An 18,730-nucleotide genomic window follows, 5' to 3' on the forward strand; every position below is an offset into this window, starting at 1 on the left:
CCGTTACCCCGACTTGTGCCGCCGCGCTCCAGCTGTTGCATTTCGTGTAGGGCTACTGACAGAATGCGGTTTCCAGGTGGCACGATGGCCTCGACTGGAATAAACGCACATGACACCAAAGATTGAGTAAGCCTGAAAATATTTTATTTGCATTTTACAAGTACAAACAGAAAGCACACGTCTACGCATCCGCACAAACGCGGTTACATAGTCAAGAAAATAATCAAGAAATGGCTCATTAATAAGGGTAGCACAAACGCACAAGAAAGAAGACCGAAGCTACAAAACATACGGTCGGCTGCTAAGTATAATAATTTCCCTGTCACCGCGTGTCACTTTTATACAGCATCTTTACAGCACTACCAGGCCGGGTAGTTTGGCCGAAAGAATGCAACGGCTTACAGCCGTCAGCTGCCTCTTCCTTACGGGTGTCATAATTATCCTAATCTCCGCATCAACGTCGTGCAAGTCCGTATACAGGCATCTGTATCTGAACCATATGTGCCAGCTTAATACATGTGTAGTGAAATTATGATAACCACTGCGTCTTATCAAACGTTTTGGTTTTGCAAATGCGCATTACAGCTGACGGAACGACATATTGTAATTGAAGCACAAGAGAACAAGAACAAAAGGAGGGTACAACACTTGAAGAAATGAAGAATTAGTAGGCGTACAGCAAACAAGCGATGACGGAGAACACACAATAATGATGCATCGGGTGTTCTGTGACATCGGTTTGCGTACTCACGGTGTTATGGAGATCAACGGCATAAAAACGTACCTTCAAGCGTACTTCCTCAACGTCCGCCGCATTCATTATGATAATCAACGCCTAAACAAAATGAGGCACTATTTTTTGCCAAGAGTAGACCTCTTTACAGCAAGTCAATGTAATGACTCGCAGACGAAACCAGCATGCTTTCGAAAATATTTTACCGGTTTTACCGCCGCAGTATTCGAACAACGGCCAGGAAACACATCGATACCAATAGGCTGTCGGCTGTCGGTGGTTAATCAAGTACAAAAACCTTGACGCTATGACTAAAAAGCAGCTTCAACAATCAAATTAAAAAAAATCAACTGCCTATTTGCCTGAGGTAACAAAACATCCTTAGACGCCTCGATTGTTTATGTCAATGGTTTGTGTAAAGTAAAAAATTCAGCATGCTCAGCGCCCCTAGCAGAGAAAGCACAAATGAAAGTATTCGACCAAATTACAGTAGCTCCACTTGCGCGCTTACGCTGAAGCGCGCCTCGATTGATTTTTCGCCCTCTGTGGCCATTTGTTGAACTTGAGAGTGTACGGGGCCTGGCTCGGCGGGCCACACAGAACCGGTCCGAAGGGCGAGGAGGAAGGCGCGCCCGTGCCTAGTGAATCCGGTCTGCGGGAGATGACGCGGTGGGCGCCCCTGCGCTAGGGTGCCTCGATGCCTGCCCGCCGCGCCGCCGTTCAGGGTGGTGACAGCCCCGCGGCGCCGCCATATTGGTTTGAAGAAGCGCCTCGCGCGCCCGCCGAGCTATCGTTGCAGAGGGCAGGATTCTCACCAATCGCATCGGAAGCTGAAAATTTCTGGCATGTGTGGAATTATGCTTTCGGGCTGAAATACAGAGCTCATATTCTGTTGTAAAAAAGCACAGTAGTCATGTTGGCAGAGCGCTGCGGTGTTACAAGGAGAGGAATCTTTAAAATCTGTAACTTAAATCTGAAACTCTCATATCATCAACCAATACACAAAACACATTAGCCCACCAGCCAACTTTAATTCTTAACCTCACCTACTCTTTCATTTCGGAGGAAAAAAGGGGAGGGAGGAGGGAAAAGAAAAAAAAGAAAAAAAAATTTCCTGCCTTCTACTCAATTTAATGTACTCTTTCAGGATTTTACGTCTATACCAAGTGTACGATCCCCTCCTTCCATGTACACGTGCCCGTGCCCGCCTCTGCACGCGTCACCCTCCTGTTTGCTATACCGATTTCGCCCCCCCCTTCCCCCTGCCCCCCTTTTTTAGTTCTTTTTTTTGAAACCCCCTCGACAACACATTCCGAAGTCAATATGCCTTTTTCGGCGCCTCAACCCAGAGTATCGCCTTCTGGATGCCGCCGTAACGACACCTACGTTAAGCGCGTGGGGCAGTGCCCCTTGAAAGACCACGCCGCTGCCTTTCAGTCTCCCCACACATTGCACCGCAGACTCCTCGTCGCCACCTTAACTATATCAAAATTACTCGACCTATTGCTTGACCGGCCGTTCTAATGCCTCAAAAACATGCCGCCAACGACTCCCCCTGAATTACTCCTAACCTTTCGCATCCCCAACACGCTCGCAAGCCCCCGTATTGCTTAAAGATTTCATTTTTCTCTTTCTTTTTCTTTCACCCCCCCCCTTTGTTGTGTCTTGGTACGGCCCTGGCTCCCCGCTCCTTTTTTTCCTTTTTCCCCTTTTTTCTGCTTCTATTTCTTTTCTTTCCTCTCCGCGTGCCCACTCTCACGCTCTTGTCCCTTTGTCTTGAGAATGAGGCTCACAGACGTCGGACGACAGTGCCTGTTCCCTCTTGTAATCTCTCTCTTTAAAACCAGCCGCCAGCGACAACACCCGCACGTGACGTCACTGCACTAACCCTTTAAAACTAACACGCCGAGGATGACGAGGCCGCCTTTGACGAAGATAGGTCCACCTATCGAAACGTTGGCCAGCCTGTCTGAGGTACTTCAACCCTGTTTAAAAAATTTTATACCACAGTGTGCCATTCCATCTGCCAGCCCCTTTCTTGTTTTTGGACGATAAGAATACTGTTACACTGCAAGAGCGTGTGCGAAAATGTTTTCAATGTCGGTTGCTCACGAGAGCACGAAAATGCCGCCTCACCAACTCGTCGACCGCACGGGAGACACGAGCAGCGGGCAGCAACGTCGAACCAATATGGCGGCGCGTCTGCCGAACGGCGGCGCGGAGCGGTACAAAGGCTGTCACCACCCTGAACGGCGGCGCGGCGGGCAGGCATCGAGGCACCCTACCCTGCGCAACTCGGTCGTCGGGATGGCGGAGCGCGAGCTCCCGTCTGAAGTGAAGTCTCGCTGTGTCCAGCGAGCTCACCCGGTCTGTCAGCGCGGTCGACGAGTAGTGTGCGCGCCTGGCCAGCCGGTCCGCCGTCTCGTTGCCCGCGACTCCGACGTGCGAGGGGATCCACTGCAGGCGTAGGTTGCATCGCCCCTGCAGTGCGTGCAGACGGACGGCAAGGCGCTGTGCAAGGGGCGGCGCGCGCTCGTCGAGTAGCAGCTGCTGCAGCGCGGACCTCGAGTCGCAGAGAATCGCCGCGCTGGTGATGTGCGGCGACTCCTCGAGGATGTCCGCAGCGAGGTGAAGTCCCGCTAGCTCCGCCGTGGTAGAGGAAGCCCGGTAGTAGAGCCGGCACTGCTTCGTGATGCCAAGTGCGGGAGCATGCATCACCACATGCAAAACTAACAAGAAACGAAGGCATCGACTACAGGCGACTCCAGAGCAATACCTTTACCCACGGAAGCTTACTGCATCATTTCCACCCGACGCTATACAGCTACACCTGTCCACACTGCCACGTGCCAGACACTCCGGCGCACCTCCTCATGCAATGCAAGAACGCCCGAGCAAGCATCACAGCGCCAGAACTAATAGCAACAGACGCAGACCCAAACCTCCTCGCTGAAACATGGGAGGCTGCGATCTCCAAGCCGGACCTGGTCGACCAGCGCGAACTCGTCGCCCGGGCCCGGAGGGCTATCCAAGCCAGAGGGTTTCTGGAATGAGGGACCCTCCCACCTCGACTAACAAATCACTACTTCAAATAAAGGTTTCTTTCTCTCACTCTCTCTCTTAGTGCACGATAGTTGGGACACGCTGTACACCCCTGTTTTATTTTGTTATTTTTGTGCCGTTTTCTACTCATTGCGTGCTTGTACGTGTTTAACCGAAATTGAGATACAGGGCCCACATCCCAAAAACTGTACTTAGCTAAAACAGTTCTTGAAGACAGTATACGTAGTTTTATTGATGTTATGGAAAGCTCAAACAAAAGAAACACCATTCGCGCGTGGACATCGGGGAATATGATTGCGTTTTTTAGCAATAAATCAACAGCCAACTCAGGAGCTCCATAAAGGTGCATGTATACTTAAGTGGCTGGTTTTGAAGAAGTCTGAATTCCATCTGAACAAAAACACTATGGGCATTCAATGTGGCGTCAGTGGCAGCCCAACAAATGTTTGACTCTAGTGAAGAAGAGGACGAAGAAACGCGCTCTTGCGTCTGCTGTGCCCACGATCAGCGTTTGTGCACTGCCGGTGTGACCTCGAGTGTGTCTGGTGTGCTAGAATAAATCATCATATTGCAGGACAATAGAGTGTAAATAAAGTTTAGGGCACAATATTCCAAACGTTTCAACAATGGTTGCCATATTTCAACAAAAGTACAATGTGCTTTCAATGCTGTGTAAAAGGCATCTTAAGATATATTGATTGGATGTACAACAACGGATGTACAATACAATGGACTACTTCCAAATAAGTTTTACCGGTGACATTCAAGTGATTTTAACACTTATCACAATGACACTTGAAGAAACGTACAATGAGTTGTCAATACAATATGTAAACGTCGGCTAATATTTCAATATTTTAGCAGTAATTTTTACAGCGACGCTGTACATGGCTTGGTTCTGGACAGAATTGCGTGATTCTATCGAGCGGTGTAAAGCGAGAATTTCACCCCATACGTGGGACAATCCCGAAGATAGTACAATACCGGGCCCACTCACAGCGGAGGTTAAGCATGGTTTAAACACTCTGGAAACTTGCAAAAATAGGTTTAATGTCTTAGGTCCAAATGCAACCCCTATCAGACATTAGGCCGATAAGAACAGTTAGTATACTCTGACCCCGTCGGCCATGTCTACGTTCGCACCGCCCTCTCTTTGTCGGCGTTCCTAGCGCTTGCGTATCGGCTTTCCTTTCCTTCCGCTCTACCATGGTGTCGGTCCCGTAAACGTGATGCCCGCCAGCACCGCGAGCCGAAAAGAAATGCGAACCGCCCATGTAGCCGCGGTCCCGCAAACTTGGAACGTTTCACCGGAGCCACGGGCAGGCTTCAGGGGGAGTTTTCGGGGAACCAATTTTGTGTGACCACTTGTGGTTTTTGAGTGACGTTACAACCATTACTGCTCTGCGGGACATCGACGAACGCAGGATCGCTTTGGCTAAGCTGAAGCAGTGTGTGCCCTTGGAGTGCGGTGAGGTGCGTGTCTGTTCTACGTGCAGATATTTGTTAGTAACAGGTGTCGCGCCGCGTTTTGCAACAATACGCGGGTATGTATGTTCTTCGGTGCCTCATCATCTTCTCGCACTCAACATCGTGGAGGAGCGACTAGTCACGCCTCGCCTTACATTTATGTGCCTATGATGGTTGACGCGCGGCAATGGACAGTTCGCCGTGAAGGGGCCCACATACACAGCTTCGCTGGTCATCCACCTTCAAAAAGCGGAATGGCACTGAACTTTTTGTTCGAATGAATATGAGCGCTTCTTCGGCTGCTCTTCTTGCAACAGGGATTTCTTAAACCCTGCAGTGATTCAAAGAAGAATGCCTACTATAGTTCAATATGCACCAGCTGAAATATACAAGGAGCAAATTAAAATTTACAGCTCGAAGCTTAACTCTTCGTTTACAATGAGATCCTCCGTGGACATGAGTTCCTAAAGTATCAAAAACGGTCAAAGTCATTATCATGCAGTATATGACGAAAGGGTACATTGTACTAAATTGCTTGGTGAAGTCAGGCTAAAACGTGCTTTTCTATAAATTTATCAATGTATTCACTTTTACAAATTTATTTATCTTACAGGGCACAGTAGGTTCGTTGTTTCCTAATATTAAACAGGCATAGTTTAAGAATATAGACCACGCTAGCTTTGACAGCAAATGAAAACAAAAAAGCCGTGTACTTGTGCTAACTTGTTTCACAGGAAAAAGTGCAACTTATATATTACAAGACCTTCAAGGATCGTTAGCTTTTAAATGAAAGAAAGCGCAGGTTAACGGTAACATAGCATTAGGTTCCATTTCTCGTGCTGAAAACAAATACATGAATTAGCGCTAAAGAAAAATTATGAAATCAGATAATCAGCTCATCGGATTGTTTTTGAAAGTTTGTGTGAAAGTTTATTTAACATAACTAACGTATACAATGGCAAAGTACACGCTTTTTGGACCCAACAAATTTGTTAAAGGGCCCCTACCGATTGTTTTCAGGAAAAAACACTTCTATGGCAGCTGTTTCTTTATACTGTAAAATCGCATAAAAGTGAAATAGCTGAATAAGTAAAACAAGAAAATACAGTAATAGGGAAAACTTCACAAATGAGATACATTTTTCTACCAATTTTATTTTTTGCGTCATCGAAAACATCGGCACAAGAAGAGAAACGAAAGAAAAGAAAAGTAAGGACATGTGCTAGCATGTGCAGTGTTACGCATTGTTAATAAGTGATTGATAATTTTCCTTTTAATGTTTGGAAAGTCCAAAAATGAGAAGCACTCGGAGCACGTGATGTCCTTCCAGCGTCTATGATGCTTCCAGCGTCTAGCTGCTTGTACCGGTGCACTGAAATACGACATTCCACCAATGCGTTCGAAAGTTGAGGTGTAGAACTCGCAATGCTCAAAGTTGGCATCAAAATCTGGAAAGACAGTTAAGAATACTGGCGTTAGTATACCAGCATAGCAGCAGCAGCAGCAGCAAACGACTTTATTGGGGCCCTGAGGAGCTAAGCGGGGGCCTGCAGGTCCCTACCCAGCCACTGGCTAGTCCCATGTCGGAACAGAGAGGCCATGCCTCTCCGCTCGTTCACGGGCCCTCTGGACAGCCAGGAGCTGGACGTCCTGTCTCGGGTCTGTGATGGCTTTCGTCCAGTCTTCTTCTGTATTAAAGTCCTGTAATACAGGGCACTGCCAGAGCATGTGATTTAATGAGCTAAATTCAGTGCCGGAATCTGGGCAGAGTGGATCGATGTCCGGGTGGAGCTTGTTCAGAAAGCCCCTAGAGGGGCAGGACCCCTTCTGGAGCATGCGAAGCGTGCTAGCTTGTGGCCTGTTGAGCTTATGATGAGGGAAAGGAAAACTCTGCCTATTCCGTCTGTAATGAGAGGTGATTTCATGAAAAGTAACCAGTGGATCACTGTGGACGAGCTCTCCCGAACTCACCCGAGACACCATCCCGTCGCGGCATACGAAACCTCGCGCACGGTCGTGGGCTATCTCATTGGGGTTCAGGTGACCCGGTAATACGTCTGGTCCCATGTGAGCTGGGAACCAGACTATGTGGTGAACAATGTCAGAGGGGTGTTTGCCGTTTAGAATCCTGGCTGCTTCCTTGGCTATCAATCCCGATGCGAACGCTCTAACGGCTGCTCGGGAGTCCGGGTACACCATAGTGCGTTTTGAGTCCAGTAATCCGAGAGCTATAGCAGCCTGTTCCGCCACAGGCTGCCGAGAGGAGTTCTCCCCTGTCATTGACTATGGCTACGGAGAACTTGTTGGCACTGGCGTGTCGCGCCGCGTCAACAAAGGTCTCCGTTCCGGATATGTTCTTTAAGAAAGTTCTAGCCCTCGCTAACCTTCGACCTTTATTGTGTTGGGGGTGAACATTTCTTGGAAAAGGGTCTACAATAAAGGAGTTCCTGGTCTGAATATCAAGTTGCGTGATATTTTCCTGATTGAAGCTAGGATGGAGGCCTCCCGCATCCAGAAGTCTTCTGCCTGCTTTGGAGTTTGATAATCTAATAACTTGTGCTGATCTTTGTGCTTCTATTAATTCCGAGGTTGTGTTGTGTACTCCCAATGTCTTGAGTTTCTCTGTGCTAGCCGTGATTGGCACGCCGATCACCCTTTTGATACTTTTGCGCATAAGCGTGTCTAATTTGTCCATTTCTGTTTTCGTCCAATTGAGGGCCGCGACTATGCAAATGACATGGCTGATGAGGAAAGCATGGTGAGCCCTAAGGAGTATATCCTCACCTATGCCACCTTTCTTGTTGGACACTCTCATAATTAATCTAATAATGTTTTCAGTTTTCGTCGTGAGTTGGGCTATAGTCTTAGCGTTGCATCCCTTTGAGTTTATTGAAAGCCCTAGTATTTTGATAGAGTCTACTCTCGGGATGGTGTGCCCCTCTCTGGTACGAACGCTAATTGGAACCTGATCGAGTGGGGTGAGTCCCCTAGCACCTCGTCTAGCCTGTCTGTACAGCAGGAGTTCCGACTTTCCAGGCGAGAGTGCCAGTCCCGTACCTTTCAAGAAAGACTCTGTAACATCCAGAGCCTCCTGTAGAGCTTGTTCGACCGTAGCCTCCGATCCTCCAGGACACCAGATTGTAATATCGTCAGCATATAATGCATGACCTACGTAAGGAATTGCTGCAAGACTTTCCGACAACTTGCGCATTGCTATATTAAACAGAAGGGGTGAGATAACTGCCCCTTGGGGAGTACCCCTGTTTCCGAGTGTGAAATATTCCGAGACTGATTGCCTCAACTTTATGGCTGCCGTCCTGCTCTCGGGGAAGGATGCAACGAAGGAGAAGAATTTAACTCCTAAGCTCAAGGCCGATATCTCCTGAAGGATACAGTCATGTGCAATTGTATCGAATGCCTTGGATAGATCCAGTGCGAGGACGCCTTTTACATCATTGCTTTGAGAATCAATTATCTGTGTTTTGAGCAGGAACATGACATCCTGCATTGAAAGCAAGGGCCTGAAACCAACCATATTGTACGGGAATAGTTCGTTGCGCTCAATATGTCTCGATATCCTGTTATGCACTGCATGTTCCGCTTTGCTAATGCAAGAAGTAAGGGAGATAGGACGGAGGTTGTCCAAGCTGGGTGATTTACCTGGCTTGGGGATTAAGACCACTGTGGCCTTCTTCCAACTCTCCGGTACAACGCCTTCCTCCCATACCTCATTTATCTCCTTCACTAAAGCTTGAATTGCTTTGTCGTCCAAATTTCTTACGAGCCGGTTTGTAACTCCGTCGGGGCCTGGGGCAGATTTTCCGTTTAAATTGTGCAGCACTTTCCTGATCTCAGCTTCCGAGAAGGGGACGTTCAGATCTGGGGCACGCGCCCTCATACTGAGGGAGGGGAGAACCTGGGCTTTGGCCAATTGGAAGGTATTTGTTCGCTAGTTTCCGAAATAGGGAGGCCTCTGAGGTGCCTTCCATTTTTTTCCTTAATAATTAGTCGGTCTATGACTAGTCTCTGATTACATTTGGATTGTCCATCGTCTAAGAGATGTTTAAAGAGGGTCCATTTGCCTCCTTTGCACATTTTTCCTTCCGCTGCCGAGCAGGCGCCTCGCCATTGCTGTTTATTAAGTTCGGAGCAATGGTCCTCAATGACTTTATTGAGCTCCGCAGTCTTTTTCCGTAGCCTGCGATTGAGTCTGTGTCTTCCATCTCTCGAGGAGAGAGCGCTTGGCTTCAACAAATCTGCTGTTACCTAATCCTCCCCAGCTGCCTTCCCCCTGTGCATATCTCCCAAGGCTTTCTTTACTTCTTCCGACATTACCTGTGGGATTTCGAATTCCTCTAGACTATTTTCTCTTCCATTATCGTCGTGGGTGCCACTGGTACTGTATGAATCTCTATAGAACTCCTCAGCCACTTGAACTATCTCTTCCATATTTGTAATGATATTGCCGGCTGTGTCTCTTAACGCATACATCTGATTCTTGCCAATTCCTAGTTTCTTCTTCACTGTTTTTAGGCTTCCTCCGTTCCTGAGAGCATGTTCAATTCTATCCATATTATACTTCCTTATGTCAGCTGTCTTACGCTTGTTGATTAACTTCGAAACTTCTGCCAGTTCTATTCTAGCTGTAGGGTTAAAGACTTTCATACATTGGCGTTTCTTGATCAGATCTTTCGTCTCCTGCGATAGTTTACTGGTATCCTGCCTAACGGAGTTACCACCGACTTCCATTGCACACTCCTTAATGATCCCCACAAGATTGTCGTTCATCGCTTCAACACTACGGTCCTCTTCTTGAGTTAAAGCCGAATACCTGCTCTGTAGCTTGATCTGGAATTCCTCTATTTTCCCTCTTAGCGCTAACTCATTGATCGGCTTCTTATGTACCAGTTTCTTCCGTGCCCTTCTCAGGTCTAGGCTAATTCGAGTTCTTACCATCCTGTGGTCACTGCAGCGCACCTTGCTGAGCACGTCCACATTATGTTCAGATCACTTCAACGTTCTCTCGCCTAATTTCATAAAGAAACGGCAAACAATCTGCTATTCGCGGCGTCCATACGCTGCTGCAGAGCGGGTACGTGCGAGCTGGCGCGCGATGCGTCAGCAGCTGACGGCGACCGGACTTAAGGCAGGGCATATAGTGTAGGAACGAATCTGACCGGGACGCTGAAGCCACCGCTCTCGAGCGAGCCATCGAAATCATGTTTTGACTTGCTGTCCACAGACTAAAAGTATTCGGCTCCATCGAGGACGTCGTTCGCTGCTACACGCTGAGCAGCTGCGAGCGATTTGTAAGGATATTGGAGGAAAGCGGATGTAAATGCTAGCCTAGCATCCAAGGAGGCTATGATAGAAGTTACTCACCGGGATGTCAGGATACTACTACATACACGAACCAAAGATTACTCACCGCGGTTGGCGCGACTGGCCCCGCTCACCATTGACGATATCTGAAGGCTAACTGCTGCTGTCTGTTGTGTTATATCCATCTCCAGGAGAGCCGTGGTAACCAAGATTGTTGCAATACAGTCTACTAGACTACAACTACTATAACCATAAATACGATGGCTGAAGCATAACCGTTGTGACAAGTGACCGGTTAGGCTCAATGAGACGGCGTGCTCCGACTTTGGGGCATGCCATCTCTCTCCGAGCGCCTCTATACTGCAAAGTTGTATCTGCATCGTGCTAGCCATGCTTTCTGCAAGAGAGAGGGTGGTTTCGCTTCATACCGACGTTCGAGGTCGACAGTTCACTGCAACTTTCTAGAATCCGACAGTCGAAACGGTGCATAGTGGTGCTGTCACCATGTGTGTCCACCCGCCATGGTTGCTTAGTGGCTATGGTGTTAGGCTGCTAAGCACGAGGTCGCGGGATCGAATCCCGGCCACGGCGGCAGCATTTCGATGGTGGCGAAGTGCTTGAAAACCCATGCACTTAGATTTAGGTGCACGTTAAAGAACCTCATGTGGTCCAAATTTCCGGAGTCCTTCACTACGGCGTGTTTCGTTATCTGAAAGCGGTTTTGGCACGTAAAACCCCATAATTTAATTTTTTTAACCATGTGCGTCCCATTTGCTTTGTGTTCCGTTCACGTCTGCGCATATCCCTCTGCCCCGTACCCTTGCGCCTTTTATTAGGCTTTTCGTACTTTTTGTAGTTTCAATTGTCCCTCTACATGTTATCTTCGAGAGTGAGTGAGTGAGTGAGCGACGAAACTTTGTTGAGAACGCCTGCAGAACGGTTAGCCTTCCCCTGTTAGGGAGGCGTTACCGTGACGCGGCCATGACGTCTTCGCGGCGTGTGGCGCCTCTACTTATTTATTTATTTATTGTACCCTCAAGGCATACAAGCATTATAGAGGGGAGGGGGTCAATCATTCAACATAAGTTCAGTTATTTGCACATACACAATCAAAAATTTCAAAAAATGGGAATGAATGTAATTCCTAATAACAAAAATTCACACTGTCATGCACGGCTTATACAATGATTACGGCAAGAACATACCATTGCAACCGACTGAGACACTAAAAGATGAAGTTTCCAACCAACATAGAGAAAAAAAAGTTGGAATGCGTTAAATTTCGCTGGAAAGAGCTTCACGAAAATGGTCACAGTTGGTAATGTTAACTAATGAGGCGGGAAGATTGTTCCAGTCGAGGCTGGTTTTGGGCAGGAAAGAGTGCGAGTATGTTACAGTGTTTTGGTGAGGGACATGGACTTTATGGTTGTGATCAAGTCGAGATGAAACAAAATTAGGCGGTTTAATCAGACGCGTCCTAAGAACATGATTATGATGATAGATCTTATGAAACAATGCAAGTCGAGATAGTTTCCGTCTATTTGCAAGCGGGGGCAGATTAAGTATCGATTTCATGTTAGTTACGCTGGAAGTTCGATGATAGTCACTTAGGATAAAACGTGCTGAGCGATTCTGCATTGCCTCCAAGTTATTGGTAAGAGTTGCAAGGCCAGGGTCCCAGATTGACGATGCATATTCGAGATTAGATCGGACATAAGTGATGTACAACTGTCGCTTGAGTGATGAAGGTGCGAGAGAGAAGTTTCTTTTCAGGTACCCAAGCATGCGATTGGCCTTTGAAGTTACGTGCTCGATGTGGTACTTCCATGAAAGGTCATTAGTAATATGTACACCGAGGTATTTATAGGTAGTTACAGATTCTAACGCCGTGCTGTGAAGAAGGTAGTTTGGGCAAGGCATGTTATTACGCGCTACTCTCATTGATTTACATTTAAGAATGTTAAGCTTCATTTTCCACGTTTGACACCAAGCAGAAATATTATTTAGGTCACTTTGAAGGATTATTGTGTCAGTGTAATTAGAAATGTTGCGGTAGATAACACAATCATCAGCAAAAAGACAGACAGAAGAAGCTATGCTAGTAGGTAAATCATTAATATAAATCAAAAATAGTAATGGGCTTAAGACTGAACCCTGTGGCACTCCGGCGGAAACAGGTGCCTCCAAGGAATCGGTTCCATTCACCGTGACGAATTGAGTCCGGTTAGAAAGAAAGTCGCGTATCCTGTGCAGTACTAAAGGTTCAATGTTTAGGCTGGTTAGTTTTAGTATAAGGAGCTCATGGTTTACACTATCAAAGGCTTTCGCAAAATCCAAGTATATGCAATCAGTGATGAGGCCGGCATCAAGGAACGCGTGAAGGTCATTAGTAAATGTTAGTAGCTGTGTTTCACAAGAAAAATGTTTACGAAAACCATGCTGGGATGGATGAAAAAAGTTATTCGACTCCAAGAAGTTAACTAAGTGAGTAAATATGACATGTTCTAATATTTTGCAGGGAACAGATGTTAGTGATATCGCACGATAATTGCTTGGGTTGTGTGCGTCACCAGACTTGTAAAAAGGCACGACCTTGGCTACTTTCCAATCCTTGGGCAAGCATCCATCGTTAAGCGATTTCGTGAAAATGTAACTCAAAATGATAGAGCTGTACTCATTAGTGTTTTGCAAGAATTTAGCGTTGATGCCATCCCGACCACATGAAGATGATCGTTTTAGTCTGTTAATCATAGCACGAATGCCGACTGGGTCAAGCATGATGGGATCCATAGCTGTAAGATGTGCTCTCGGATAAGAAGGAAGAGTGAATATTGGGTCCCAGCACAAGTTTGTGAAGGTGTCATTAAAGATTGAGGCGCAAAGATGCTTCGGAACTGGTTCACCATTGTTATTGAGAGATACGTCATTGTTATTGCTGCTTTTCATTGTGTTCCAAAAGCGTTTAGGGTTAGTTTTGAGTAAGGACGGAAGCGTTGAGTGAAAAAAGGTAAATTTCGCCGTTTTCAGTGCCTCTGAATATGCCGTAGAAGCGGCTTTGTATACAGCCCATCTCACTGGGTTAGGCGATTTTTTCGCACTATGAAACAGCCTGCTTTTTTTGTTCGATAACCGCTTGAGATATCTGATATACCAGGGAGCGTTAGTGTTGTCGTAAACAGCTCGTAAAGGAATAAATTTGTTAGTTAGATCAACTACTTTTGTTCTAAAAGAATTCCAAAGTTCTTCGAAGGACTGCTCATTATAGGTTGAAATTAAGTTGTCAAGGAAGGAGGAAAGTTCAATGTTAATAGCAACATAATTGCCACAGTTGTAGTTCCGTATTTGTTTGAGCCGTTTTTGTGCACGTGTAGATGGAATAGACAATGTAAAATGAAGAACATCATGGTCACTTAATCCAGGCACATGAGCAACGAGTGACGTCATATCAGGAGCAGATGTAAGGACGAGATCGAGTAAGGACGAAGTAGTGGGTGTTACACGCGTCGGTAGGTGAACAATCTGCGATAGGTGAAAGTCAGTACATGTGTTAAGAAATGTGACCGCGTCCACGCATGCTGGTTCTGAAAAGGGACACAACTGGGACCATCTGATCGTGGGAAAGTTAAAGTCACCTAGAACAAAAAGTGGTACACCAGGGAAACGCACAACAATCTGGTTTAAACAATCATGAAAATCTGCACAAGAAGTGTGACCCGAGGTAGGGGGACGGTAGCAAGCGCCGAAGATCAGTTTTTTAAAATTAAGAGTAATGCAACACCACACTATTTCTAGATTGCTACTAATATGGATAGGATAAGATTCAATGTTTTCATTAATGGCAATGAGAACGCCTCCACCCATTCTATCAGTGCGATCACGACGATAAACATTAAATTTTTTGTTACACTGAAATAACTCCGAATCAGATATACGGCTGGAAAGCCAGGTTTCCGTTAGTACGACAAGATCAGCATTACAGTCATTAATTAACGCATTTAAGTTATCTTTTTTGGGGTAGAAACTGCGTATATTAGTAAATAGCACAGACGCACCAACTGTCGGGTCACCTCCCCTCATCCTGTCCTAGCCAGTGCCAGAGTACACCTTACCCGACCGAGTTGATTTTAAGGACGGCTTTTCAGCCCTGTGTGCATTAGGAATAGAACTCTGTTCATGCACCTTGTCTTCGAGAGAGTTATAGATGTAATATTTATTATCAATGAGAAGTTTGTTATGGCGCAGTTTGAACTTCGTGTTAAGTGCCTTGCCGAATTCCAGTATGATTACAAAAACGGCGCCGAATAACACAACACACGAAGAAGGGAAACACGAGACAGCACGTAGGCGCACTAACAACTGAGTGTTTTATTTCTTTACATAGCAATATATAGCTGCTGTCAAAAAACAACAAGAACTAAGCAGGGCAGTCATCTGCATCGCACAAGGAAGCGAAGATACAGAATAACATTTCAAGAGTCACTCTCAAGATATGCCAGCTCCTTTGTCGAAAGCGAAACTGAGGCTTCACTGATACATTCAAGACCGCGCTTTTTTATCTCAAGCGCTTCCAATATCTCCCTAGTGAGTTAATGGTCAGCTCTGTACAGAACACTGGTTCTATCGAAATCAGTTGTTAATGCGCCTACGTGCTGTCTCGTGTTTCCCTTCTTCGTGTGTCGTTTTATTCGGCGCCGTTTTTGTAATCATGCTTAACCAACTAGCCCACCAACACATGCTCAGAATTCCAGTAGTTTTTTACGAGCCAATCGCGTCGCAGGTGAAAAGTCTTCACTTATGCTAACCTCGTCATCTTTGAGCAAGGTTCGTTTAGAAAGAACAGCCTCCTTGGTTTTGGACGCAGAGAACTTGATAATTATTGGTCTATTTTTTTCCCGTGTAAAACGACCGATTCGGTGGACACGCGCTATTTGGTCTGCTGATAAGCACATCTCCAGTTTGTCAGAAGCAAACCCAACAATTTTTTCTTCGGACTGACTCCATGTCTCTGACGCGTCATCGGCTATTCCAAAGAATAATAAATTATCACGTCGCGACCGATCTTCTGCGTCGTCTAATCGCGAATGGGCCGCGAAGGAGTCATCTTGCACACGCCGAAGTTCTCGGCGCGTGGCTGTCATTTCTTGCTCCCAGTTTTCAAACACAGCAGTTTGCTCTTCGACTGCATCTAGGCGCTCCTTTATTTCCACAATTGCACCAGAAAACGACTCCTGCGCTGTCTTAAGCTCAGCAATTGCCTGCGCCATGCTAGTTTGATTGGCTTCTATGCGTATACATCGTTCATTAGTTTCTTTCACCATACGAAGTATCTCATCAGTAGGCGGGCCTGGATTTTGTTCTACGTCACCACACATAGCTAAGAACAATGCACAAAAAAGTTCAAGCAAGGCTTCTGGGCATGGAAGCACAATTACAAAAGGGTCATCTGATTTGTAACATTTTCTGGGCAGTAGGGAAATGTGACCAACCTGCACAAGGAACAAGAAGAAACGTGAGTCCCGCATCTTCATTGTGCTTCCATGCCCACTGAAGGGGAAGGCCACTAAGCTGCCTTTTAAGTGCTCCGCTGACGATGTCACTGCAGCTGCCCTGTGAAGCCCAAGGAAGCAGTACGAAGCGCCACTGCCGGCAATAGTGGATCCGTTGATAGCCGTGGGTGTCAGCTGCGCTCCACCGCTGCAATCTTGTGCCGCATGCGCAGATGTGATGCTGGCGCTGAAGAAGGGCGTAGTGTGCATCCCACCGCAGTCCAAGAACACGCCGATATACTGCACAAGGAAAAAGAAGAAACGTGAGTCCCGCATCTTCATTGTGCTTCCATGCCCACTCAACCGCGACCGCACTATTCCCTTTGGTCGACCGCGCCTGCCCCTCTTTTGGGGTGGCAGTCTCCCTCCGGTTTCGCTCGGTCGTTGCCTTTCGAGGGCCGCCGAGATCTGCTGGACGGCCTGGGTTCGCACATCTTGGTCATAGCATCTCGTTGCGGCCTCGAGCCGCGGCGGGATCGTTGTTATTGTTGCAGCTTCATGCGGATTCTTAGCACAGTCCCAAAGGATGTGAGCTGCAGTGTCTCTTTCCTTTCGGCACACACAACACAGATCACTTTCATAAACACTTGGACACACGTGCCTCATCAGCACCGGGGTGAATAACGACCCCGTTTGAAGTTGTCGCTATAAAACCACCTCCTTACGGGTCAAGCCCGGATGAGGTGGCGGCATAGTCCTTCACTCTAGTCGGTACCATTTCACAATTTCGTTGTAGGAAGTCATTTGTCCTTGGTTTCCCACCACCACGACGGGTCGGCTGTAGTAGCAGCGGCACGGTTGGTTAGTCCTCGCGCCGCCGCGTTCGCCGTCTCGTTGTGGTTAGCGTTGCCGCGATCCGACACATCACTACCCATGTGGGCCGGAAACCACTTTATCACAACACACCGACTTTCACTCGCGAGATCGACCACACGCAGCACACGCGCGGCTTCACCACACACCCTCGCTCTGGCGTAATTTTTCACTGCCGTCCTAGAATCACAGAGCACAGTCGTGCGCTCGGGGTCGGCGATGGCCAAATCAATGGCCACCTCCTTGGCTTGATGCGCCCCTCGAGTCCGCACACTCGCCGCTGTTCTCGTTGCACCGGTCGATGCCCCGACCACTGCAGCGGCGAATGCCTTTCTGTCATGTGGATACTCTGCCGCGTCCACAAACACGGCACCCCTGTCTTTGGCATGGAGATCGATGAGCGCCTTGGCCCTCGCCGCCCGCCACTCTTTGTGGAACTCAGGGTTCATGTTTCTTGGCACCGGACATACCCGTAGCCGTCTACTAATTGCGTCCGGTACAGGCACCTCTGTATTTTCGGGTCCCATTTCCTTTGGTCCCAGGCCTAGGTCACGCAGCACTTGTCTGCCCGTTCTTGTTTCTGATAGCCGCGCGAGCTGAGCGGTCCTCTGCGCCTCGGCGATTTTCTCCAGGGTGTTATGCACTCCCAAGGCCAGGAACTTGTCGGTGCTTGTGCAGTCGAGAAGGCCGAGTGCAGCCTTGTACGCTTTGCGTATGAGCGCATTGATCTTATTTTGTTCGCACTGCCTCCAGTTGTGGAAAGCAGCAACGTATATGTAATGTGGCTTATAGCGAAGGATTCCGCTAGCCGGGTGAGGCTTTCTTCCTTCATGCCTGCTGTTCTGTGCGACACCCTCTTAATGAGACGGATGGCCGTGGTGACTTTGGCCGCCAGACGGTTGACCGTCTCGCCGTTGACTCGTTTGCGCTCAATAAGCATCCCCAGCACGCGTATCTTCTCGACAACCGGGATCATGTGACCACCACTCGTCTTGATCTTTATTGTGTCTTGCTCTCTCGCAGGTTCGTTGCCTTTTGTCTTCCTAGCTGTCCTTTTCGGAGGAATGACCAATAGCTCAGACTTGCTTGGCGAGCAGACGAGCCCAGACCCGTCCAGCTGCTCCTCGATAGCGTCAACCGCCTCTTGCAATGTATTCTCGATGTGTCCGTCGCTTCCTCCTGGGACTCAGAGCGTTATGTCGTCGGCATAGATGGTGTGTCGCACCCGCGCGACTCGTGATAGGCGCTCGGCCACCCCTATCATTACAAGGTTGAAAAGCAATGGCGAAATGACTGAGCCCTGGGGGCTCCCGACACTGCCAAGCTTCTTCTTTGGGAGCCGCAGGTCACCGGCGATGATTTCAGTAGTCCGCTCCGTCAAAAAATCCTTGATGTACGCATAAGTTCTGTTGCCCATGTTTAGCCGTGACACCTGGGCCAGAATCGCAGAGTGTCTCACTTTGTCAAAAGCGCTCTGCATGTCCAAACCCAAGATGGCTCACTTGTCTTTCGTGTTGGTAGTGTCATCGAGGATTTCATTTTTCAGTTGTATCATGGCGTCCTGAGTTCCTAGCTTGTTTCGGAACCCGATGACGGTGTTTGGGTAGAGCCCCGAATCTTCCAGGTACCTCTGCCACCTCTTCATGAGTACATGCTCCAACGCTTTGCCCACACAGGATGTAAACGAGATCGGCCGGAGGTTCTCAATGTTGGGTGGCTTGCCCGGCTTGGGAAACAAGATGGTCTTGGCTGCTTTCCACTGCCGGGGTAATGATCCGGCTCGCCA

General features: G+C 47.7%; 1 protein-coding gene and 1 pseudogene across 2 annotated transcripts in view; one reads left to right on the forward strand and one right to left on the reverse strand.

Annotated features, from left to right (window-relative positions):
- Window positions 1-4,747: 4,747 nt before the first annotated feature.
- LOC139051695 (U2 spliceosomal RNA) lies at window positions 4,748-4,925 on the reverse strand (annotated as a pseudogene).
- A 10,840-nt stretch (window positions 4,926-15,765) lies between these two features.
- The window catches only part of LOC135912971 (uncharacterized), a 51,146-nt gene continuing 48,181 nt past the window's right edge, over window positions 15,766-18,730 (forward strand). The window contains exon 1 of one of the 2 annotated variants that reach the window (XM_070528555.1): window positions 15,766-16,394. In XM_070528555.1, coding sequence (XP_070384656.1) covers window positions 16,310-16,394 — 85 coding nt within the window. In that variant the 5' untranslated portion in view covers window positions 15,766-16,309. The remainder of the gene's footprint in view (window positions 16,395-18,730) is intronic. The other variant, XR_011509446.1, reaches the window with a different exon arrangement.

Source organism: Dermacentor albipictus, unplaced genomic scaffold, assembly GCF_038994185.2.
Source record: "Dermacentor albipictus isolate Rhodes 1998 colony unplaced genomic scaffold, USDA_Dalb.pri_finalv2 scaffold_13, whole genome shotgun sequence".
NCBI classification, from domain to species: domain Eukaryota; kingdom Metazoa; phylum Arthropoda; class Arachnida; order Ixodida; family Ixodidae; genus Dermacentor; species Dermacentor albipictus.